General features: G+C 43.6%; 2 protein-coding genes across 2 annotated transcripts in view; one reads left to right on the forward strand and one right to left on the reverse strand.

Annotated features, from left to right (window-relative positions):
• nhsl1a (NHS-like 1a) overlaps nucleotides 1–13820 on the forward strand; it is a gene marked incomplete at its 5' end in the record, with an annotated part of 33495 nt that extends 19675 nt beyond the window's left edge. Inside the window, 5 exons of the mRNA XM_080850170.1 lie at nucleotides 1256–1451; nucleotides 2353–2484; nucleotides 3526–6879; nucleotides 8083–8209; nucleotides 11677–13820. Of these exons, the coding sequence (XP_080706296.1) occupies nucleotides 1256–1451; nucleotides 2353–2484; nucleotides 3526–6879; nucleotides 8083–8209; nucleotides 11677–12457 (4590 nt within the window). The 3' untranslated portion in view covers nucleotides 12458–13820. The remainder of the gene's footprint in view (nucleotides 1–1255; nucleotides 1452–2352; nucleotides 2485–3525; nucleotides 6880–8082; nucleotides 8210–11676) is intronic.
• A 1611-nt stretch (nucleotides 13821–15431) lies between these two features.
• LOC308374245 (organic anion transporter 3) lies at nucleotides 15432–24154 on the reverse strand (the record flags this gene model as incomplete). The annotated part of the gene is made up of 10 exons (XM_080849978.1): nucleotides 15432–15555; nucleotides 16657–16893; nucleotides 18846–18954; nucleotides 20496–20713; nucleotides 21818–21948; nucleotides 22187–22289; nucleotides 22718–22886; nucleotides 22980–23134; nucleotides 23316–23416; nucleotides 23918–24154. The coding sequence occupies 10 exons, from the start codon at nucleotides 24152–24154 to the stop codon at nucleotides 15432–15434; spliced, it is 1584 nt and encodes a 527-aa protein (XP_080706104.1).
• Nucleotides 24155–26721: the final 2567 nt, after the last annotated feature.

A 26721-nucleotide genomic window follows, 5' to 3' on the forward strand; every position in this document is an offset into this window, starting at 1 on the left:
CGTGTGTGTGTGTGTGTGTGTTTCTTTGTGTTTGTATGCATCTTCAATTTCATCTACAATTTTACATTGATATAAATAAACTCATGTTTTTATAAGATTATTTTTCATGCAGTGCTTGTTGAATAATTTATTACATTAAATTGAAAGGAAAAAGTGATGTTACATTGCCCCCCTCTGGTGAAAAAAAGCAATTGCCATTGCAACTCAATTCGCCTGAAGAAAGATACTATTTAGATAGAATGCAAAAGATCATGCAGAAATCACTAATTATTTAAAAAAACAAAAATGTCAAAAGTTTCACGTTGCCTTTTTGATTTCATTTTGCTGTTTTGTTCCCCCCTTTCCTTCAATCTATTGTGTTGAGCAGTCCGGGCTGCTAGACTGTTTGAGTCAGTCTTGCCTGTCTCTTTGCTGTCATTTGAGACCTTGGAGGAGAAAGGTACAGCTATATACTCCCTACCCAGAGATGTAGACTGTGCGGTGCCCTGTTGGAGGTAGACTCCATGTAGCACTGTGTCTCTCTGTTTTAAATGGTGGCCTTGTATCCTAACTGGTCCCTTTGTAGAAAACCCCTTGCCTAGTTGTCAGGATGTGAGTAGTGGTTGTTCCTGTTTTAGAACCCTTAAGTACAATAGTTTGGGCTATGATGTGGTGTTGCTGCCATTTTGTTTCTAAACAGAAAAAGGACTAGATTTGGTGGGATGGCAGCGATTTGTTAAATGTGTTGTTCATACCTGTTCAAATTAGGACTGAGAACATTACTTCAGTCGTTTTGTTTTTCATTAGGTGTTACAGTAACATGTAAATGAGTCCTATTTGTCCCGTCTTTAAAGATGACAAAACTGACTGAGTAATTCTGTTTGATCTTTGGCTCTAACGAGACTGCTGAATAATTCAGTAGATTACACAAAGACACAGAGCCCCCCTGGGTTTTTAAACTGCTCATTCACTCTCAGAAATATTTCATTAAGATAAAGATGCTGAATGAAGCAACTTGGAAGATATGAGGATACATCTTTTTTGAGTCTGTCCTTGCTTCTCATTAAAATATGTGGGTGGAGGGATATGCACAATTCCCAGAATGACATCGCTCAGTGGAGTCAAACCTTGTCACAGGAACAGCTGAAATCTGTAGTTAAAATGGGTTTCACAGATTTGTTGTTAACTTCCTCACTGCTTCACCACTTTGTCGTCTGACTCTATGCTCTTTGAATGTGTGTGTGTGTGTGTGTGTGTGTGTGTGTGCCACGTCCAGTCATCAGACTCCTCCCCTGACGAGGAGAGTATGGTCTTTATTCGTCCTCACACGCCGCTGATCGAGGATGTGACCGACGATGACATCAGTGGCCACGCTTACTGGGACAAGTCCTTCCCCCTGCCCACCCCAGAGGAGAAGATGAGACGGGCAGCCCAGTCTGTGGTCACCGACGTCATCCCTATCAACATCACAGGTAGCTCAGGAAACACCCACTCTCTGGTGCTGACTAACAGGGACCGGCTGCTGATGTTACGGCTACTTATGATAAACTAAGTGATAACTCAGTCAAGTTATACGCTTTATTGCTTTGATTTTTAAAGAGGGATGTGTTGATGTCAGTGGTGCATCAGAATGCCATGAATTCATGATGGAAATGGAAGATATAATCCAGCCTTTTATGTGTAACACTCTCTCTCACACACACACACACACACACACACACATACACACACACACACACACACACACACACACACAATCCTCCACAATCACACACATGACACTTTTAACACTATGCATTCAGTATTACCTGAATCCACACAGTTTATCACTTTGCTGCTATATTGATTTTTAAAGAGGGATGTGTTGATGTCAGTGGTGCATCAGAATGCCATGAATTCATGGTGGAAATGGAAGATATAATCCAGCCTTTTATGTGTAACACTCTCTCTCTCACACACACACACACACACACACACACACACACACACACACACACACACACACACACACACACACACAATCCTCCACAATCACACACATGACACTTTTAACACTATGCATTCAGCATTACCTGAATCCACACAGTTCATCTAATAAGTCACACTTTGCTGCTATAAAATGTGACAGATACTGTGTTGTATGTACGTTTATAGTTATATAAACTGGCATCACAAGCCTCCATCTGCTGTGTGTGCTCTGCGTGTCTGTGCGTGTGTGTGTGTGTGTGTGTGTGTGTGTGTGTGTGTGTGTGTGTGTGTGTGTGTGTGTTTGTGTGTGTGTTGTGCGTAGGCTATACTCTACTGTATGCTATGCATGGTGGAAACATGCCTCAGTAACAGTGCGTCTGCTTGCTCTCGCTGCCTCAACCTCAGGCGAGAACTTTGACCGGCAGGCCAGCTTCCGGCGCTCCCTTGTAAACACTGACACTGTGATCAGGCGACCCAAGAAGGTCAGGAGGAGAAAGACTATTACGGGCGTGCCTGACAGCATCCAGAGGGAACTAGGTAGGACTCTTCATGCAGCGTTCCTGGTCATCTGTCCTCAATGTGTCCATACCATACCGAGCTTATACATTATGCTTGAGTGGTCCTGGAGTCCATCAAAAATTGTGCATTTCTTATTGTGGTTACAATGATTCAGACCCATACTGTATTAAAATGTATGTACATATTGAAAGATATTTGCACACATTTGTCAAGTGTCTGCAAATAGCGGCAAACTATTACTTTAGTTGAATCATTTTTATTGTTTGTCAATGCTGCCAAATAAAATTGTACTTTGTGACAAAAGGCTTGCTTTAAAGAGAGAACAGAAAGAGAACAAGGACAATTATAATCAGCTTGCTTAAAATTACTTGCAAGTCATTCAGGTTTCATGTGTTCAAAACAAACTGCAAAAAAACATGGATTTAAAAATTGGATGGATGAAATGTGGAATACCACATTGACCTAGAGAGTGAGCTTCCCACATAAATCCGATGGAATTACATGTGGTATACACAAGCAGATTGGATTTTATTTGGCCTTCAACCCATTCGTATCCTCTCCCACTAGTTCTCTCTTTAGAAGGAGCATTTTGTATATTTCCTGTGCTAATCTCACATCATCCCTGCTATAACTGTAGCATGAATCTCTGTAGCTGTGCACCCATCAGTGTAATCCCATAATTCCCGTTTGAGACCCTGCTACATGCTGAATGAGTAATTGGGTAAAGCTTGTTTCCATCTCCCAAAATCTCCGGAATTTCAATGGATTGGGGTTAGGCTATGGTTTGTGTGAAATAAGGGAAGAGAGCAGGATTTCTGTGATGGGAGTTTATATGATCTACTGTTCGGCAGATTTACTTATAATTATTTCTGTAGCCATTTTTATGAATAGAGTGTTCTGTAATGAGGCTATGAAGCAATTTTCATTTTCAAATACTTGGCTATCCTAATCATTCAAACAACAGTACGGGGGGTTTAATACAGTAAAACAAATTTTGTGTTGATTTTATTACTGCCTTTACTCATTTATTTGGTTGCCTTTCTCCTTCTAAATCTTCAGCCCCACAAGGGCAGGATGATGGAAGAGCCCACTCCATGTACCTCCCCGGTCAGTACTCCTCTCTCGGCCGCGCCGGCAGCATCAACTCCTCCCTGCAGAACTCCCTGAAGCGAGACTCCAGCTGCCAGACGGAGGAGGTGAAGATTGTCCAGCCATCTGCCCGGCGGATCCGTGCTCAGAGAGGGCAGGGCATCGCTGCTCAGATGGCCAACATCTCCACTTCCTCCTCCGGGAGCCTCTCAGCCATGAGCGACTGCAATGGGCTCGTGTTCACCCCCCAGCACACCAGTAGTGACCAAGGCTTCCACAGCCTGCCTCGCCAAGGGACAACGAGAGGGACCTCGCAGTCGGAGCCTGGTAACTACGCAACCAATCATTACCGAATGACCAACGGCTCGTCCCATTCACTGCCACATCCGGTAGAGGTCAAGCAGGCCAACGATCGCTCCCTGCACCTGACTGCCTCTCTGAAGACCAATGGTTTGACCAGCCCCAAGTTCCAAGGCTACCAGAGCGAGCAACAAATCACCTCCTCTTCGGACTCTGCGGGACATTTCAACGGGACAACTTCTCTCAGTGCCAATGGTCTGATGCTTGCTCCGTCAGACTTCGAGGGTCCCTTCTACGAGAATGGAGGCAACCACATACAGTCTATGGAGCCCTTCCCAGTCGATAGACCACCGAGCACGGCTGAGTCATCCCGTTGCCAGTCAACCGCCTCCATCTCCACAGGTGCCAACACTGAGACGGACTCCCAGTGTAGCACGCTGGACGGCCAGAACTGCAGCAGCCCCAGCTATACACGACGTGAGTCCACCAGCAGCACCCAGAGCTGCGGCACCATCACCTCTGACCCGTGGGGCTACGACAACATCACGCCCCCCAAGCACGAGCTAACCTCCACTTGTTCCTCGCCTGTGAACCACATTTACAGCAGCTCGGAGCATTCTCCCAACAAGACCGACTCAAGCTCGCTGTACTCGGTGGACAATGAGGGGTACTACACCTCCATGCGGCTGGACTCGGGGCTAAAGTCACACAGCCACAGCTGCATCAACAGGACAGATAAGGCCAGACACAACATGTATGAGTGCCGTAAGCACCACAGCCAGGACGACCGCATAAGCCTTGGGAGCAACAAGTCACTCACGAGGAGCATCTCCCTGCGCAAGGCCAAGAAGCCCCCTCACCCTCCTGCTCGCACTGACTCCCTGCGACGCAAGTCTGCAAGGGCACAGCACCTGAGCGAGTCAGTTCTGAACGAGAAGCTGATCTCAAGCCTGCAGCAGTCGCTCCAAATGAGGAGCCAGAGTGCATCGACCACAGCCCAGAGCCTCTGCAGCGACTTCGAAGACCCTTGGGTGCGGCGGCCCAGGAGCCACAGTAACGTTAGCGCGGCCAGCAGTGGAATGTCGGCCCCCGCCGTCATGTGTCCGGTCACACCACCACCACACAGCGACAACAGCAGCCAGCGCTCCGACTACACAGAGTCTTGGGATTTCTGCTCGGAATATCAAGGGCCTAGATCAGAGAAAGGACTGTCTCCTATTGGCCGATCATTAAACAATGGCATGACTGATGAAGGCCTTACCAATGGGGATGTGAGTCATTCTGCCATGACCAGTGATGGCATGACTAATGGTCTCATGACCAATGGTCACAAGATGTGCCTGCCTCTGGTTCACGTGAACACGGTCAATGGGCCAAGATCAAAGATGACCTCTCCTGAAAAGATCCACCGACTGACCTCCCCCTCTAGTGGCTACTCTAGTCAGTCGAACACCCCAACAGCAGGGACTCCCACAACTTCGGGAATGAGGGCCAAGTCTCCGAGGGCTGGAAAGCCGCCCAGGCCCAAGCCCAAAGTGCCAGCAAGATCGTCCTCACTGCTGTCATCTGTCTCTGTGTCCTCCTCGTCCACCTCTCTCTCCTCAAACACCTCTGATACAGTCAAGCTCCCCATGCCACCACCTCCTCCGCCCCTCCCTGGCACCACTCCACCTCCCTCTCCCTCTGCAATCACCACCAACCCTTCCCCTCCAACCCCTAAATGTGATAGTCCTTCACCTCCTCTCACCCCTCTAGTGTCTGTCAATGAAAAAGATCAGACCTCTCCCCCAGTTTCTCCAGCAATGGCAGAGATGAGTACAGAAACACTGAACTCGTCGCCAGGCTTTCCATCCCCTCCGCCCCCAGTAGAGGTCACCCTTGAGTCTCTGTTGCTAGGCGGCAACACCTCCCCTCTCCCACCTCCCCCTCCACCTCCTCCTCTCCCTGCCATGCCCTCACCATCCAACCTTCCAACTCCACCTCCTCCGCCACCTTTATTGGGTATGGTAAATCCACCAGCCTCTGTTTTCAAATTCAAGCCTGTTGAAGTCTCTGCTAAACCTGCGGAGCAACCATTCAACACAGAGATGGCAACACCACCGCCAAGTCCAGGGCACCTGGACGAGACAATGCTGCCGAAACCTCTGATCACAGCAGAGGCTCTGCAGATGGTGCAGCTGCGGTCTGTCAAGTACCTCAAGAAGCTTGAATACCAAGATGAGGAATCACCAACTTTGCCTTCTGTTGAAAAACAAGAGCAGAAACAGGATCAGGACTGTCAAAAGGTTGTAGAGTCAGAAGAACCTAAAGAGTCAATCATCCCTGTTCATATACCACTGACCACATGCTCGAGTCCAATAGAGAATGGAATGGATGTACCTCCGTCCCCATTGAGAGAACCCATGGTGATAACAAACGGATACAGTGTCCCTGAGCCTGTGGAAAAGGAAACGACCTGTAATGGACAATCTGATGATCACATCCCAGAGATCCTATCCCAGGACGAGCCCACAGGCGATTCGTCAGTGAAATCAGACAATATGCAGTCCCTTGAGGATCAAAGTCCATCTGTAACCTCCCCAATCACCCCTCGCAAGCAAAAGCCCCCCGTATCTCCCAACAAGCCCAAACTCTCGCTGATCGTTCCTCCACTTCCCTCCTCCTCTTCCCTCCCATCCTTTGAGGTTGAGTGCACGCAGGTGCTAAATGCTAACGACCCCATAGCCGTCACCCCCGTTGCCACTCCTCTGTTCGAGGTCACCGGCGGCCAGTGCTTCACCCTGCACCAGGAGGAGGGAGAGGACACTGACTCTGGGTGCTCCACACCCGTGCTGTCCACACTGAGGAGGGACTCGCTGAGCAGCGAGCTGTCTTCAGACGGGCTTCCTGGGGGGCCGCACCTCCAGGACCTGATCATTCAGGAGCAAGACCTTGGGCTGAGTGACGAGAGGAGCACGTCGGACGAGGACGACCAGGCCCCGGACTCCACTTTGGGATCTGTGGGCTCCAGGGAGGAGCAGCCAGGTGAGTCAAACTGCTGGATGCATCGTCCCTGAAAAGCAAGTCTTTCAAAGGAAAGAGAAAATCCCTGAATATGAAAATACACAAAAAAATTAAGAACAGATGAACACATACTGTACATTCATATTTTGAAAGGACGTTTAGATACATATACATTACATGCAAGTTCATACATACAAAGTTATTTATATAAATATTTGTTATTAGGTCTATTTTTTCATAATAATCCATCTCTAGTCTGATTCTATTTCCTACCATACTTTTACCAAGCCATATCAACATTAAAACTAGAGGATGGATTTCGCTAAAACTATTTCATGGTGAATCAATACACATAACAACTATGTCACACAATACGCCACAGAGTACAGTGTGATGAGATTCTTCCTTGTTAGAGTGTATCTGTCGTTGGACATCCCCTAGTTATTATGCCAATGCCGCTGGAGCTCTCATCCACAGTGGGTGGGTGGTCAAATGGAGGGTCATAAATTGTGAGCTGTGAGCAGAAGCTCTTTCTCTGTGGGCTGCAGTAATCTCCCCCCCCCTCCCCTTCCCTTCATCCTCATGGCCAGTGATGACACACAGCAGATTGTACTTTACTGTAGTCTCATCCACATTCACATCCTCCCCCACAGCTGAGGACAAGAAAGCGAGCCATCTTACCTTCAGCACAGCTATATGAGGGTCTCTCTCTCTCGCTTCAGCTCCGTCTCCATCTGTTTTCAGTTTGCGTGTGCTGAATGGTCATTTCAGTGTTCACTTGACCGCATAAATTTAAGGAGAGAGAGGAACTTAGTGAGTGGAATGTTGAAGAGGAAAATGGGAGATGCCCTAGCTGCCACTGGGACTCCAAAGTACAGATGCTGAGAGGAGGAGAGATAGGGAGAGAGAAGTAGAGAAAATAAGGAGGGGAACAAGAGGGAAAGAGAGTCATAGGAAATAGAGAAAGAGAAAGAGAGAGAGGGGGAGAGAGGGGAGGAAGGAAAGCAAGAGAGATGTGTAATCACAAAAGGCGAGTGAATAAATAATTTACAGCATGTAAGAGTTGGGGAGCCTTCTGCACTCTCTCTCTCTCTCTCTCTCTCTCGCTCTCTCTCTCGTCCCCCCCCCCCCCCCCCCCCCTCGCTATCTCTATCTCTCTCTCTCTCTCCCACTGTGTTGGTGGGGACTGCAGCTGACATGTGGCTCTCTGTCCCCCTGCCGTAGGCGTGGTTCCTGACTCCCACACCAGCAGCCCTGCACGGGAAGCCAGCACCAACGGTGAGGCGCACGGAGATATGGTGACCCCGGCACGCCCCCGTACCACCGAAGATCTCTTTGCCGTCATACATAGGTACAGTACAGTTTTCCTGTCTTGACCATAAACCCTCTTATTGAGAATGTCTTCTGTGTTATCATAAGCTGTGTAATGTTATCATTTGTCAGATCAGATTTTATGGTGACATTTCAGGTATTATTGTGCTGTTCTTTATTACCATAGTATTATGACAGGATAGGTCAGTTTCTGACGGTAGTTTTTTTTTTTAAGCAGTCGTGCTTGTTTTAAGCCTCGGAAAACAGATGGCATATATTTTCAGAAATGATTGTTATGGATAGAACTTATGTATTTATTTTATAAATACCAATACCTTATGCATAAGTTATTTTATAAAATGTATTTAGTTTATCAACAATTTATAATCTTGCTGTGGATGGGCTAGTGATGTATCGTGACCTTTAAATGGCTCAGCTGAATTGCTCTAAAAACAGGAAAGATACTTGGCATACCTTTGACATACAAATACTTACATTGAGTTGTGCATTTGGCTTTCGACGTAAGCAGATATACTGTCATGGTTTCTTCTTCAGATTCACTGTGTGCTCTCGCCATGTGTTTACATTATTTTAAAACAAATTCAAAACAACATCCATAGCATGCTTTTCCACACACTGTGGCATGGTTTCATCATGAGGGGTGTTCATATTTCTGATTTGACGTGTCCTCTCCATGTTTGCTTAAATACTCTTCTGTTTGCACCCTGTGCCGTACTTGTCTCTCGGGAGCAGTGCCAGACGGCAGACCGTGAATGCTCGAATACAGGCGTGGAACGAGCTGGCTAATAATCGGGTAATTTGCTGGTGGTCGTGTCCCTTTACTAGTGTAAAGGAGACTGCAGAGAGTAGTGCCCAGTAGTGCCTTGGATACCAAAACTACCCCAAACACCTCCTTCCCCCCTAGTACTGGATAGTTGTGCTGTTATATTGGTGTGATGTGTAGATTGTAGATGAATTTCAGGTAGATGTTGTGGTTTGAGAGAACCAAACTCCCTGCATTGTGAGTTCTACTTTATGCTCCTGTAATGGTACATAGATAGCTTGGCTCTGTAGCCTAGAGGGCTCAAACTGCGCAGTTTTATTCTTAGCACTTTTTGACACAGTCAATATGCATTAATCAAATTTTAATATCCTGCATAGAAATGTACATGCCTTAATGCCTAGCGGCTAGTGCTTGCTATTTCTACCATGACTGAAATGGAATATGTGCTCTACCTGGAGCTGGGCTTTTATTAGTTCTCAGAGTTAAAGAAGCAGTATAAATATTTCAGTCAAAATGTCCCAATGTAAGTTACTACCCACATGGCAGCCTCACCTGTGCTTTTACGCTGAACTCTTGAACTCATGAACTCCTGCAGGGAGTAGGCAGTTCATTTTGGAGATGATTTGTTTGTTTTTGCCAGACTTCATACTTCATAATGTCTTTGCCTACAGGGAATGAGCTGTGTAAATACGTTTTTATGTTCTTAAGAATAAGATACAGAATATATTTATGATCGACTTCTAGGGCCCTATCTTGCACCCAGCGCAAGTGACATTGTCACCGACGCAAGTATCATTCCTATCTTGCACCCGGCGCACAGCGCGATTTTCCCTCCAGAGGACCGCTTCGAAATGAACTTGCGTCGACATGGGCGGGGGCGGAACAGAGAAGGCGTTTCTCTGGCGCAAGTGGTATTTTGCAGTTTTCAAAACAACGCCGTGCGCCGTGCGCCATTGACCAAAAAAAAGCTGGTCTAATGTGAGGCGCAATGTCTAAAGTCTGTAACGCGTATTCAGAACGCTATTTTAAGGGCGCATGTGCTTGCCCGCACAGTATAGGACCTGTAGGCTACACTTTACTTCTGTCGTCTTCACGAGAGATTTACACCAATTGTTTGGCAAGCCATATATAATTTCAAGGAAAATAAAGTATTTACCACATGAGGAAATCATTGTGATATCCGTATCCAAGACATTTAAAAACTAGGCATACATCTAGCGTACACAATTGACCCAAATGATTCAGGTTAATTGAAGCTGCGTGACATTTGATTTATTGTATGGCTTTGTTGCATTTATTTAATGCCAGTATTATTATAAATCTTGTAAACTCATCTCTGTGTATGTGGACTTTATTTATGTACCTTGGGTTTGGTCAGCTGGTGCACTGGCTTGGGTGCCGATTTCCATGCCCCCAAATCCCTGCACGCTCTCAGGCGTGAGGGTAGACGTGGCGATGTCCTCTGCTGCCGTCAGATCCTGGGTCGAGGCAGATCCACCTCCCGTGAAGGCACGAGAACGTGTGTTACCTTCCAGCTTGGATGTCCCACGTCTCCGGACGTCATTATAGCGTTTTCGGCAACGTTTTCGGGTGCCCCGTTGCAGAAACAATCACGGCAATATCTTGACATGCTTGCTTGACTTTGCTTACTTTTGGAGGGTTTCTCGCATCCCCATATATATCTATCTCCCGGCTTTTTACAAAGCCATACAATAAATCAAATGTCACGCAGCTTCAATTAACCTGAATCATTTGGGTCAATGTGTAGGCTACATGTATGCTTATTTTTAAAATATCTTGGATATGGATTTCACAATGATTTCCTCAAGTGGTAAATACTTTATTTTCCTTGTAATTATATATGGCTTGCCAAAAAATTGGTGTAAATCTCACGTCGGTCTCCTCGGCTGTGAACTTCTCCGGTCTTCCACCAGGTAATTCCGCCATCAAAATAACAAGCCGCTATGGACTATGCGCTTCTCGCTCTTAAAGGGAATGTGAAATGACGCTCCGATTGGTTTATTGCATATTACGCCCAAACCACACCTATGGCTGAGTAACCTCCTTTGGACCAACCCTTTTGACACTTGCGCTGGACGCAAGTGTGTTTTTTCCGCCGTTAAAATAGCAACTGCGCCATAGAGCCGCCCACACAGCTACTTGCGCTTGGCGCCGTCCTAATTGCGTTTCTGATCGGCAAGATAGGGCCCCTAGAGTCCAAAACACACCTATTCTAAACCATTTAACGCATTACTTTCTATTTGACATTACTGTGATGTATATGATGATATAAAGCCTATTACCTTGTCTTGATCTTCCGAGGGTCAGGATCTATTACTGCTCATTTGTTATTACGAGCAGTAACAGCAGTATCATTGACTTCATTCTTCCATTTCATTGTTATTGTTTTCTACTCATTCAAAGGTTCTTATGTATGGCTCTCAAGACCACAGAAAAATTACATCCCTTGAAAAATGGATTCTATAACTCTTCTCATCATTTACAAGCCCCTAATGAACTCTTGAGTAGGATTGTGTGTCTATAAACTTTTGACAGTTTTGAGCTTTTCCCACAGCTTTTCCTTTTTGTGTGGAAAAGGCTCAGTGCAAACTCTATATAAACTCTATGTGCTATAAATTCTAAACAGAAGCCTTGTTATTGCTATAAAACTAATGAGGCAGCAGTGCTTGTTTCTCACCACCACCTCTGCTCTACCTCACCAGGTCAAAGAGGAAAGTTCTGGGCCGTGGCGACGGTGAGGAGGATCGTTGTCGCGGCAACGTCCTCTTTCCCTCCACTTCCCCCTCCCCTCCGGTGACCCCCACGGGCGTTGCCCCTGGTCACCACGCGTCCCTGTCCCTCCCGCGTCCGACGGGCTCCATCCAGCGCGGCCTGCGTCGCTCCAGCACGAGCAGCGACAGCTTCAAGGCCCTGCTGCTGAAGAAGGGCAGCCGCTCCGAGGGCAGCTTCCGCATGTCCGCCGCCGAGATGCTCAAGTGCACCGACCCGCGATACCAGAGGACGCCGCAAAAAGACGTCTCTCCCTCTTCCTCTTCAACACCTTCATCGCTGTCCCCTCCACCGTCCTCATCCCCTTCCTCACCCTCCCAGGCAGTCCTGCCTCCGTTGGAGAACGGTGTTGGCTCGTCCTGCCTGTCTCCTGGACGCAGTCACCGCGCCTTGGCAGAGGAGTGGGCTCGGAGCTCAGAGCGCCTCTTCCCGGGCCTCTGCTCCTCATCCCCCCCCTCCTCATTGTCCATCGTTGCTCCCGGCAAGTACGGTCGCTCCCGCACGCCCCCGTCGGCCGCCAGCAGCCGCTACAACGCCCGCGGCCGCATCCCCAGCAGCCCCATGACGGCCATCTGCGAGAAGGAGGGCGAGCTAGCTGAGATGAGTGACGGCTACGAGGACCAATGGGCAAGCAGGACACTCGGACAACACCTGAACCCCTTCAGCCTGACCCTGAGCCCCAGCGCAGGACTGTGCAAGGGGGGCAGCACTTAGGAAGGAGAACGTGGACTGCACTGCAGCCACGGAAAGGGTGCTTTTAAAAACACTTAGGGTTTAACCACAACTTCACTCTGGACCTCTAAACCCCTCATTTCTGACATTTGTTTTCTTTTGAGAAACAGCTTGTGCAAGTGGAACACACGTGACTAATGAGGCATATTCACCTTTAACTCTTTAACTGTCACCCCTATTTGTTCAACTACTTTCACTGTCTACCGTTTCCGTCTCAGATAATCGCCCCCCACCTCAAACAAAGTTATAACACTGTCCGACTTTTTTCATGTGTGAAATGTCCCTCATGTTAATGCTTGCAGGTTAGGGTGTTTTGGTACTTTTTAGGCTTCGTTTTGGCTGTGATGAGTTGGATTATTGAAAAGGTTACATGAGTGAGACCAGGGAGTGATGGCATTGAGTGGTCTGGGATGGGTTGTGGTAGCAGGGGGTATATATTCATATACAGTTTGACTGGAGATAGCACTTTGCTAACTGAAAGTTTGTGGGTGGTGACATCTTCACGGTACTCTTGTGAAAATCATGTTTTAACGAGTTTACGAGTCGTGTGTCAAGAATGGGATACTTTATGCTTTGAAGAGATGCCCATAAGTGGGAGGGGAAAGTTACATTGCTGGGTAGAGAATGTGAATGACGGATTCAAGGAAGGAGTCTTCGGCGGGGGATTTGTGGAGAAGCTTCTAGAGCTTTCGTTTCAGATTGTAGATTTGCACTATATTACTGTTTTATTTCTGACGTGTGGCGTTGTGTGCAGCAATCGTTGATTTGAGTGGGGATCCAGTGAAGCAGTTAAGCTTCTGAATACCATTGAGTTTTATTAAAGGTATTTTGTAGCCATGTGGCTAGATCAACTGAGAGGGAAAAAATGACATGCAGTTCAAACGTATGCTGTATATATTTACCAATAACGTTAAGCCCTATTATACTTCTAGACTTCTTAACTATCATTGCCCAAAGTTAGTGCTTTGATTTATGATAGCATGTGGTTGCTATGGACATACCCACGAATAAAGACAAGCATTTAAAAAATGAAATTACCCGCAGGGGCATACCTTGTAAAAACAATCAGTCCTTCAATGAGATCACCCCACAACATACACCCACACACACACTCCCACAACTGATTTTATTACAAAATGTTTTGTAAATGAGTAGAACAATGTCAATATCAATGTGAAGCAACCACCATGTCCTTTGTAATGGACCATGGAAAAAATTGAATCCCAACTTTGTACATTTTTATAACTTTTATTTTTAACAGGGGGAGTACTTTGTAGTGTTTCGCACACTGAGAACCCAGACAATCCCAGTTATATAGAGTATCTACATATGGTGGTCTGGGTGTGAGGAGTTAGAGATACCCTGAGGTGAAGGCTGTATGCTGACCCTAAGTTTATCTCTGTAATAAATAAAACCATGGTGTTAATCATGTGTCGTGTCATATGCTGTCTTATTCACAGATTGAGAACCACAGCTGCATATACTAAAGCAACATTATGGTTTTTAGTGTGTTTTTATATGTTTTTATACAGGTCTTTCCTATGCCTAGGCCTTTCACTATGTAGTTTTGGAAAAACAGCAGAAATACTGTAACAACAGCTTTTACAGCATATCACAAAATATTGCTAAAATCCATCAGTTAGCAAGCTTGCTAGCTTTTATCAGATACAGCAGTGCAGTTATCAGTGTTTGCAAGGTAAGTCTGTTGACTGTCTGCTAGTGTGTCTTAGTTTTTAGTTTTAGACTTTAACTCCATAATGCCAACTCAACAGATCAGTAATATTGACCTAGAATCCATTTAACGGTCTACCCTTTGGGAAGAAGGTCTGCTTTTGCATTCCTAAAAATGAAAGTCTAACATACTTGAGTGCAGCATAGTTATTTTGTAAATGCCTCAGGCGTTAAATTGCTCACAACCATTGCTTTAGTGACATTAAACCTCAATAAACAACTACAAAAACACTTTGAGTGAAAGGGACCAAATCACCTTTATAATACATTGGCGTCTGAAAGGATTCTGTTTATCCAATCATAAGCTTATCAACAACTACCCCTGTGTGACCCTCTGTGTGTATGATGTTGTGTGAGGAGGGAGGAGCTAGTGTGAGGGTTGAAATGAAGACACCCCTCAGATGACAAGGAGGAATTCAGTTTGTTTTCCATCTGCTGGTGTTGACAGTGAATGATGCATGGCTGTACCGGGAGGAGGAGGGGGGAAGTCAACCAACATTTGATTTTTACATGAGATTTCCTGAAAGGGGATACTCTCTGAAACCAGTCAGCTTCATAATTCTACTGATGTCTGAAATCAATGGTGGTTTATGATGAGTGAACTAAAGATAGGACATGCGTGGTGAGCTGGAGAACACAAAGTGGTTGTTAAACCAAATGAAACCTTGGTATTATAGCCATCTAACCAGTATGATGCAGAAGGGCCAACGATGAAAAATTCTCACCATGATACTTAGTTCTCCATTTAAATGTGCATTTTGTAGCTTCTTGAACAGCACTGAAATGAGGTTTGCCAGACCCTGAGGTCACTAGCACAGTGTACAAGATGGTTTATTTCCTTTTACCAAAGAAACACAAAACTTGCTTTTCATTTTTCTTACTGCACAAATAGAGTGTAATAATTAAATAACATTTGGCATCGTTTCTTTCCTTTATAAATGAAACAAAGTAAAAAATAGAAGAAACTACAAGCAGCATTAAACAATTCATATTTACATTTTTGAGAGTAACATAATTATTACTGCTGTGATACAATTATGTGCGCCATATGAATACCATATGGTAAAATATTAAAAGATTTGGCTGGATTTTATTGTGAAAACATGTTAATAATCAGACAAAAAGTCCCCTCAAACACCTGACTGTCACTTAATATAAAACCTAAAAACCTTTTTTATAAAAAAACAACAAAAACAAAGCCCATTCATGCTGAGAAAGACACAGTTTAAGCCACAGAGGGGGATTGGGATGTTTCAGTGGGCAGAGCAGCTTTCTTGAACTCGGACTCCAGAGCCAGCTTTTCCGTCATATCAGAATTTTCACCCTCTAATGTCCGATCAAGGGGAACCCTGTTTGGAAAAAACAGGAATGTTTTTTTAATTATTTTTTTATGACAAGTAACAACTGGGCTACAACATGTACCTTACTGTTTTTGAGCCACTCCATTGTTTCTTTACCCTCAGGCCTAGGGTCATGTTCCTGCTGGTAGGTAAACCAACTCTCAAGCCTTAGTTTTTCACAACAGACAATAACATTCTGTGAACAAAAGCCTGAACACTTAAGTGGAAGGAAATTATTTTGGGGGGGGGGGGTTCACAAACGTTCAGATGCAAAGCTACTTTGAGTACAGATAAGGTGTATATTTTAATCCACAATCTATGATTTGGAATCAAAAAGGAATACAATACCCTGACCTTGGTGTTGGCACCTTGTTTTAAACATTTATGGAGATGAAGTAACAAGACCTACTGTCAAACTATCAATTTGAAAGCGTAATGCTGTGAGGGTAATACATCCTAATATGGCAATGTTTTGTGTTTCAGAAGAACAAATTGATTATCAGTACTTTTATGGGTCAGTAAGCTCACGTGAGCTCACTGTGAAAGGACTGATTTGTGGGCTGAATTCCAGTAATGGGGCATGTTATCTGTGTGATCAGCCGTTTCATAAAACCTGTTTGCCACAGGTCAGCAGATTTCAGCTGTCTTCACTTGCACGTTTCAGGGAATCTACAGTTACACGTTCCACGTGAGTTTGAGGAGCCTAAAGTAAAAGTGGTGTGGTAACGAGTAAAGCCATTCAAAGACGTCTGTATAAATACCTAGCAGACTTTAAGAATACATCACTACCATAACTACAGTTTAAGATGCTGTGCAAGTGGAACTGAGCTGAACTTGTGACCAGTGGAATCTCTGCTGTTGTGTGAGTAAAATGTTGATGATGTTACGTTAGCCAAGGTGAAATGTTTGGGTGGATGGGAAGTTTTTGGCTAAAAGAGAAATATGGAAATTTTAAGTCGGTCTGAAGAATTAAAGCCGGTAGGAATAGAATTCCTTTTTTTATGTGCTACTTGTCCATAATTTCAACGAGGATGTAAAACTGCTGTCACGTAAGTGCCAGTCTCATCTGGCAACACCACACTAATGTCACAGAAACTAACAGCTCCTCACCTGGAGAACGGGAGGCACTGCAGGTGAAGCCGGGGCTGCTTCTCACAGTCGAGTACGGTGTCGGGGAGCGGGATGCCACTGGTCTCGGGCAGCAATAGGCACAGCGCTGCCCCCAGGAAGGGCCCGCTGCTGTAGCAGATCATGGCGGGCAGCGGTATCTCACCTCGCGGTGCCACCAGCGCGTTTACTATACTGCCAATGCGGTAACACACGTTCACCATCCCAAAGCATTTCTGTCTTTGAGGGACAAAAGCAGGGAAATTATGTTGAAATGATGTCTTAAGGTCATCTGCCCGACACACTTCTGCCAGAGATTGACAAGAAAACATGCCCCATACGTTCACAAATATTCCTGATTGAGATGTGTTAAAATGTTAAAATGTCAATGCTAATATCATCAGTAATAATGTGAAATGAAAATGAATATCTATATACTGTATAAAAAAGCATGGATATAGAAAACGTTTCCTCATTACAGTGCATGAAATGCCCTGTATTGTTATTCCTAGGCATTTTCTTCTTCTTATTCTTCTTACCTTTTTCTGCGATTAATTCAGCTCGAACCGATTAACGTAGGAACTTCATTCAAACTTTGTCGCGTAGGTCTTGCAAAGGACACTTATGCTATGTATTTTTCACTTTTCTAAATTTATACTTTTTAAGTTATTAAAGAAAAACCCATTGACTTACATTGGGCCATTATGACATCATAATAGGGTCTTTAAACTGGCTTGCACCTGTGCTTCACTGACACCTGCGGCAAGCCTCCAAGGGTCCTCTTCTCTCTCTACCTCTCCATTCAACTGTATAACTAGGAATATTAATAGACACCTTCCATACTGTACTTTTTTTCTCTCTCTCCTTCTTTCTCTCCATCTCCTCTCACTCTACTTTCTCTCACACTCCATCTCTCTGCTACACTCTTTTTTTCTCCTTCTTTCAATATTTTCACTCTCTCTTTACTGTCTTTATCCAGAGCCACTCTTGTTCACTCTTCTTTCCTTACTTTGTTTCTTCCTCTCTTCTTTCCTTCTTTCTACTCTTCTTTACTTTCTTCTTTCCTTCTTCCACTCTTCTTTCCTTTCTTCTTCCCTTCTTCCACTCTTCTTACCTTTTTCTTTTCTTCTTTCCTTCTTTCACTCTTATTTCTTTTCTTCTTATCTTCTTTGGCTCTTCTTCCCTTCTTCCACTCTTCTTCTCTTTCTTCACTCTTCTTTCCTTCTTCCACTTTTCTTTCCTTCTTCCACTCTTCTTTCCTTTCTTCTTTCCTTCTTCCACTCTAATTTCCTTTCTTCACTCTTCTTTCCTTTCTTCTTCCCTTCTTCCACTCTTCTTTCTTTCTTCCACTCTTCTTTCCTTTCTTCACTCTTCTTTCCTTTCTTCTTTCCTTCTTCCACTCTTCTTTCCTTCTTTTACTGTTCTTTCCTTTCTTCCTTCCTTCTTTCACTTTTCTTTTCTTTTATTCGTTCATTCTTAACCTTTGCATTTCATGCACTGGTATTTCCTTCAGGAAATGCATTTTCTAGTTCATATATGAAAACCCAACTCAGGCATGATAATGTCGACACAATCACAGGCCGTCTTTGCAACCTGACTGACTAAAGCAGTGAGGGACATGCTCTCTCTGTATACATCTCCAATATGGACCTCTCATTTAGGATGTACACTCACATGGGATGTTGTCCACAGTGTGTATAAGCAGGCTTAATGCTTTCTGAGTAATCTAATGCCTTTCACAGAATAACCACATTTGTAATGGCTTCAGAGGGCAGTCTAATGCTTTTTGATTCACTTTGAACATTCATTAGGAATGGATACCGTGGCAGAGATGTTCTTCTCAGTATAGAGGCCTCTCTAACACATTAGTACACGCAAAGGCTTCCAGTTCTTTGAGATGCCTCCATATTGAAAATATAAGAAGAAAATATAATTATAAAATGCTGATTAGGTGCAATAGGTAACTCCTTTTATGGATGTTCTTGTATATGCTGAATGAATGCAACAGGTGTTAATCAAACTGAATACGACTAAAAACACTACGTATATTACAACTTAATTATAAATAAACTAAGAATGAACTTTATTACTATTACGGTCAACCTGACACAATGGCAGATTTGTTGGCACTGAATTACTGGTTCAGAGGACATGTGTCAATGACAAACCAAGGATGCCAATGGCAAACTTACCTGATTACTGTTGGGAAAAGCTCTATTCCGTACAGCAGAGACACACAGGACGTGGACCCCATACACAGTTTCGCCATTAGGGCCAGAGTCATCACCAATGGGGGCAAGTCTGGTACAAGACAGCACCGCAAGTCATGTTTGACAGTCCAACAGATTTTATCCCTCTTTTCCTACCTAGTAGAGCAGGGCACTAAAACACTGTACAGGATCTATGCCTACAGGAAGGATAGCTGCTATGCTATAAACCACTTTGATTAAATGAATACTTAAGGAAATAAAGTGCAGCTAATGTCATGCAAAAGAAACCGAGGAGCCCCGTGGTTTTGGGAATGCGTCTAAGCACTCTGACGAAGTCTGCAAGAGCTTTCCTTCTAAGGCAGCTTGTTTATACAGTGCCAAATGAGGCAAGGCCTTGGCAAGATCACAGCATTGCCAGAGGTCAGAGTGAACGTTAGTTATTCAAGAACTCCAGTGAGCTACTTTACATTTTGGCCTGTTGTGAACTAGGGGTGTAAAAAATAATCGTTTTCCATCGATGCATCGATCCAACAGCCGACGATACGATGCATCGACACGTCCGTAAGAGTATCGATTTAAAAAAAAAAAAATTTTTTTTTTTTTTTTTTTTTTACTTTTTGTTGCTAGTGCACTTTGATGAGTATTTTTATTTTATAGTGAATGAAGTAGGCCTACAGGGGTATTTTTTGTAACCATTTGCTGCTACTAGTGCACATTTGCACTCATTGCACTGATTTTGTGGAGCATTGTCATTTTAAATTGAATTAACTACAGGCCTATTTTTTGTTACCGTTTGCTGCTAGTGCACTTTTGCACTGATTTTGTTGAGTATTGTTATTCTATAGTGAATGTGGTATAGGCCTATTTTTGTTACTTAACACTTTGTACTTTGTACAGTACTTTTTGATGCAAGGCCTTTCAGAGTCTATAACAGGGGCATTATTATTTTTCAGTGAATGAGGTTGTCATAGGCCTAGGTGGAGTACAACTTTTCTACTTCTGTTATTGGCTGTTGTTTCTCAAATAAAATGCATAACGATATAACAGCTTTCATTGATTTATTTCAAATCTGAAACATTGTCTAGCCTGTAAGGTAAAAAAAGAACAAATTAATCGAATCGAATCGAAATCGAATCGTATCGTGGTGTATTCATGAGTATCGAAAATAATCGAATCGTTGGGTCAGAAAATCGATACTGAATCGAATCGCCATGATGGGTGTGATTTACACCCCTATTGTGAACGTGAATTCCCTCGTGTGAACTGGGGTCCGACGGTGATAAAGTTTGAAATGAGTTTAAAATCAACATACTGTTAGTAACACCCATACATTACTGTCTAAAAGGTGCCATTAATCATGGCAAAAGATTATTGATATTTTAATATTTAGCCAATCCAACACACTCCTCCCTTTAGTGTTCCTTAAGCAACGTTGTTGATCGGCTGGAGTAGTGTAAAGCCACTTTGTTTGTTTCCTATTGACAGAACCAGGACATTGTAGGAACACACAGCACACACACAGAACGCACAGCTAGAGGACCGTGAGGTGCACATTTGCTGAATAATAAAGTGTGTTGGATTTGAAAATCAAGGACGGCACCTTAAATCGTGAGTGAGGCCACCACAGCTTACCACAGAACTTGGACACCATGAGGGATGTGAAGCTGGCGACGCCACTGATGAGGAGAGACATCATAGTGAAAGGCCTCCGCCCACAGCGGGACAGCAGAAAGGGCAGAAACAGCAAGGGGGCCTCTGACAGCCCCGAGAAGAACTGGGCCAGGAAGATATTTACCCCAAAGTGCCCCACGCTGAAGGAGATCCCATAGTAGGTGAGTGCAGATGCCAGCCTGTGACAGAGGAGAGTGGAGGATGTCTTCACATGGTAAGCCAGTGCAAGCCTGTCTTGACACTACAATCAGTAAATGACACATCTAGTTCTACTGTATATCAGTCTGCGAAGCATGTGTTGTCAATGATGTGTCTTCAATGACAAATGCCAATAGTCTTAGGGATAAGGGTTAGGCATGGGTTCATGTGTGGTTGGTCAAAGTGAAGAGTGTCTCTTTGTTTGCACAGGCACACAGGTTACATGGCTGCCTGGCAACCAAAGAGAGGAGGAAGGAGGGACAAAAAGTGAATGGGGGTAGGGGGTTTAGATGGTCTTGTGTGTGTAGCTGTGTGTGTGTGTGTGTGTGTGTGTGTGTGTGTGTGTGTGTGTGTGTGTGTGTGTGTAAGTGATTGGATGTAGGTACAGGCCAAAACCTAGAAGATTGGGTTAAAGTTCAGGTTTAAAGTTCAGGGTAAAGTTAAGGTCAGGTTGACAGGTGATGGAGTGAGGGTTACGTTTAAAGTTAAGGTCAGGGTTTACCCTAAGGAGGAAGTTTGCTCAATAGCTACAAACTCGAAAAAAAAGTTGCTCTTTCCAGGTTATTTTGATTTAAAATTGTCAACCATCATGCTTATATCACAATAACAATTCATCAATGTGTTATTTCATATCAGGGAGTAGTGAAGTAATGTACTGAATGACAGTTGTGTCACTGAGTAATAGATCTTTAATGTGTGATGAAACAACTCGTCTCCACTGGGGTCTGTTGAACAAATGTGTTTGACCTTTGTTACAGTACAGGGAGGAGATTCCAAAGGGTCAAAGGTTTGAGAGGCTCACAGTCTCCTCAAGACAGCTTGATTACAAAATAGTTACAGAAATACTGAGAAGGTGAGTAGTTTGGTGTCAATAAGTTCAATGGATCTATAAACTAGATGTGTCAACAGAGGTTCTATGGGAGTGCTGGATTGAAATTGAGTGTGATTTTTTCCATAAATAAATAAACATACTTAAGTTCTGTAGTCTCCAGAGGGAAGTCTTAAAGGGAAACAGATTCAGTCAGGAATGTAAGTGCACAGGTTACTTCAGTTTGAGTAATTTGGGAGTATGTTCACTTACCTACCCAATAAAACCCATGATCACCAGTCGTAGTATGATGGTGGGCGATTTGAACTGTGTGATGTGGGAGGTTTGGTCATTCTGGCTCATTTCCATGTTGCCTTTCTGAATCTCACTCTCCAAGGACTCTAGCAGCTGGGAGAGCAGGAAGATGATCTCCTCTGAGTCACCACCTCAAAAGCATAACCTCTTGTGTTGATGGTTCTGATTTGTTTTTTTTTTGGCAATGCTACAGGCGTCAAGGCCTCACCCAAGTTCTTTGGAATATACAGTATAACAAAAGCATTCTACAGCTCTAACAGGGTGTTCTTATTCTACATAACTAGTTCCACAGTTCAGAGTTTAACATGTAAGTGTCTTGTCAGTGTCTTACCTGGTCAAGGCAGTTCTTGTCTTCGGGACTTCTGGCACGATACATATTTATCACGTCAGATCTTTTGTTCAATAGCAGCCAACGGGGGGATTCTGGTATGGAACTGATCAATGAAGAAAAGTCAGAGATGTTTCTCTACGAAGTCACTCATTCCAACTCAATGTATGTGTTTTAGTTATAACAGACAGGGTTGGGGAGTACCCTAACTAGTACATGTAACAGAGCTATGTAATTCAATTCAAGTTTTTGATTGGTTCTCCTGTTTCCAATTGAAAATGATACAATGTAATAGTTTTGATGAAGTAATTTCTTATTCCAAGACCTCTTGACCTCTTACATTTCAAAAGTAACTTTCCCAAGCAATATAGTACGTTGAGCGAAGATGGTATATGAAATTAGTAGAATGCACATTTAGATTACATTGTTGTGAAAAGAATTTCACATTAAGATATATTTTTTTGTAAAATGGCCTACACCATAGAACACAATAAATTACACCAATATGAAACTGATGCAAAACCTGAGACGCACAAGTATAGTGGAAGGCAGATAATCTGCGGGAGGGATAGCATGAGATGAAACTGCATCCATCCTCGCGAGGCATAAGCCACCCCAGCTAGACACATCATGCCCACGCTAAAGCTGAATGACAGAAGTGTCGGTGGCCAAATCCGGCCCTCGGGGAGACTCCACTCCACCCCTGGAGGACAACATTGTTAGTAAAATTGTTAAAGGATGTGTCTGTGAATGTTGGCAGATATGTGTAGAACCTTACATGAGACAACAGTCCTACCTAAACTAAAGCTGCACATGTGGATGCCACAACAGGTGATCCCCGTGATACACCGAGCAGCGAGGTAGAAGGTTGAGTAAGGTAGAAGCGCTGTCGCCAGCGGCATGGTTGCTTGTACACAGCAGCAACCCAGGAGAAGAATTCTTTTACCATATCTAATTTTGAAATAAATAGATTAATAAGCAATATAATGCATGTATAACTGTGTGTACATTTTCTAATGTAATCCTTTCAGGGTAGTTGGCAGTGGGCTGACTAGGGCAGTAAAGGTTAACCTATAATATTCAAGTCATAAACAAAAAGACTGTTCCTTCTATCCACATTTGAGTGCCATACCTGTCGGAGAGCACACCAGAAAATGCCGATCCGATCAACAGTCCCATCATGAACATGGTCTGTCCATAGGCCATGATACCGGTGTCCATGCATGTTGAGTTCTGCTGCACAACACATCGACGAGCAAATCAGTCGATTCTCCAAATAGCACGCGAGCATTTTTCATTGATTGACAGTGAAGCTTGGCTTTAGTTTTGGGTCTCCTTGCAATTTTAAACAGGTGAGAGAGACACTGATCCAGACTGTAATAAGACTAAGGGTCAACAGGGGTGTCAAGACGGTGAACGAAAACAGACAGCCTCAATACTTGGGTGCCCTAAATACTATTCTTGTCTAGGATCATTTACAACACCCACGCGTGAAGAAGTAGCATATTGCTTGAAATCTCGGGAGCCACCATTTAAGTCACTCTAGTTTTAAAGTAAACTGGTGAAAAGTCAGGATATTTTTTTCCACCAACTGGTTGGTGTCACTTCGAAAAGAGAAAGGCAAATTATGAATCTCTTTAATGGCAGGCCAAAGTGAACACATTCTACAAATGTCCCTGCATAAGCCTGACAGTTATTTACATCTCGGCATAATTGCGCGGTTCTGAAACTCACTTTTGCATCTTCACCTCTGTTGTCAACTGACCAGATTTTATGTGACACGTTTTCTTGAGACTTCTGGTTTGAACCGCGAAACCCAATGTCATCCACGGTAATGCACAAACTGCTGTGAGTTGAGAACACGTCCAAGAAAAAAATAAATGCCGTTAAAAATATGACCAGGCTCAACTTCCAGCAAACGCTCCTTTGCAATGTCCCCAAGGGAAAGTAACGGGTAGTGAGCGGGTGCATTACTGAGGTGTTACGACAATCCTCATAGGAAGAAGTGCTCTTTCCCCCACTCTTAGTATATTACTTGCTCTGTTATAAAACTATAACGCGACACCAGAATTCGTTTCAGAAAAAGCTCCACACAACAGACAGACCATTCAAGATAAGCGGTGGTAACAGTTGTTAGTACAGTACAAATGTCCTGCAGACACGCCCCTCTGTTACGTAAGAAACGTCTAATTCGCTGATACGGAAAAAGGCCTACACGCGCCTGAGAAGACTGCATCCCCCTGAACATGGGAGGGTCGTTTGACATGTAACAGTGTGTGCGATATCTTCGATTAAAATTAAGATATGATTACAAAAAGGTACTTCTTATGTAGTTGCTGTAATACAGATTTCTCTCGCATCCTGCTCACTGCGCCCTTACATTAGAAGAAACATTTAAATGTATATCAGCTTTGATAACACGTGGCGGTCGTGTTATCAAGACGGCAGAGAAGAGAAGCGCTAAATGATTAATCTAGAGTCTAGACTGACTGAAATTTGCCTAGTTTACCAGGTTACCTGGAAATGTAGTCGTTGTTCTGGCCTCTCAGGTGTACCCTGTGTGGAATTATGAATTAATTAGAATACTAAATCCACCAATAACTATAGACATGCCCAAAATAACATGTTTATTTGTGTTCAAATGTTACATTTATACTTTCAGGGTGAGAGATTTGTGTTGACATTCATTGCACAGAACAGGTGTTGTGATCATAGCCGACTAAAATCAACAAACTAAAATACATCATATGACAAAGGTGAAAGATCATTACTCCGGAAAAGAATCATATGGTAGATTATTCAAATTGTAATAGTCTGAGTCACATTATGAACAATATAAACACAAAAGAAGTGTACTGTGTGCTTAGGAAGTAATTTAGTTAATTGTTTTAGGGAAAAACAGGTCAATCGAGAATATGATCACATAGCCCTAGATTTAAAGAAGACAATTTACTTATTCTACTGATGAAAGGATTAGACAATAGGCCTAATTTTAACCAGCTACTTTTAATATCAGTCCTAGTTGTTGATATGTGTCAAATGCATTGACTGACCGAAGACATAAACACAAATATAGACAAATTTGAAGGGTTAAAAGACATGTCAAGAAAAAAAGAAAAATCTCTTTCAGCCAAGTAGAAGAGTTGTATCTTGGAGTGCCTGTGTACAGGCCTTCTGTGTCTCGCTGTCAAGCCTCTCTGGTGGGAAAGCTGAGGATGGACAGTAATCGGTAGGAAGCTTTTGGCAACCACCAAAGACTGGGAATCCAAACATCCCGACCAGCTTCGATGTAAGCGGCATTAGGTTATTTCCTCTCCGCTTCTGCTTCCCATAGTTAACTGGCTTGTATGCCACATTATTACGGGCGGCATACAGCTCCCGTATAGAACACGCCGAGGGTGGTCTGGTTCTGCCCCTGAGGCCAGCATCGGCGGGCGGGTCTTTGAAGCGTGCAACATGAGCGAAGGTGCTCTTGATTCCAGCTAAGGTTTTAAAGTAGGGGAAGATCTTTGACAGACGTTCCATTGACGTTCTCCACACTTAGAACAACTGGATCCTGAAATAGGACAAACACACACCAAGAATCAGTGATTTAACAAATCCATCAGATAGCTCTTTCAATTTCATAAAAGCAATAAATGTGATCATATACTGTTTAGATAGGCGACATATGTCCGACCTTATACAATCAGGGAGTCCTAAGAATTCTTCCTGAGTAAATGGAAACTGTGACAGCCCTGCTAAGACTTACTAATCCCTTTTCTTCAACTTTGAAACACTTCTTGTTGTTTCCACACTGCTGAATGCATCACATATTACTAAAGACAAATCACAGTATAATTCCTCCAAGTTGTATTTGATTTGGTGTAGTAATTAGGTACGCAATATCAGAAGTACACTGTTTATATTCTGATGCTACACTGTACCATTTTAAGATATAAATCTATGTTTTTTTTTACCACAGTTAGGTCTATGGTGTTTATTAATCACCTACATTGGCTTACAGGTATTTAAAATGTTCAATAGACTTTGTTAGGACACTCTACAAGTGAACAAAAGCTTTACAGTTCTCATCAAATCTGATTTTGACTCACCAGTCAGAGTTCAATGGTCAGCCACCGGTGGTTAGTAAGCGTCCGTCCTCAAAAGTAATGCCGCAACACCTGAATGAGAACTGGAAAGCCACCTGGCATAGATGTTCTGTTCCTTCCACTGAGGTACCTATCACATGTGTCCAAACGAGGCGGATGTTCTGAGATTACAGCAGTCCTTCCTCTGGACAGTCAAAGATCCAATGAGCCATGGAGCTGTCAGAGGTATCTTTATCTGAAGGTGGCGTTAATTAAATGAGGACAGCACATGATTATGCCACTGGGGATTACTGGGACACAGGCACATGAGCTCACAGGAGGTTCTGTTTAGGTATGGTGAACATAGACATGCAACAACACAATTAAGGAAACAATTGCTGGAGCTTTGGGGGCAGCAGGATAAAAGGATTTTAATTAATATGTGCTTCAGACAAAGGGTTTGGACTT

Source organism: Sprattus sprattus, assembly GCF_963457725.1.
Source record: "Sprattus sprattus genome assembly, chromosome: 13".
Classification (NCBI taxonomy): Eukaryota; Metazoa; Chordata; class Actinopteri; order Clupeiformes; family Clupeidae; genus Sprattus; species Sprattus sprattus.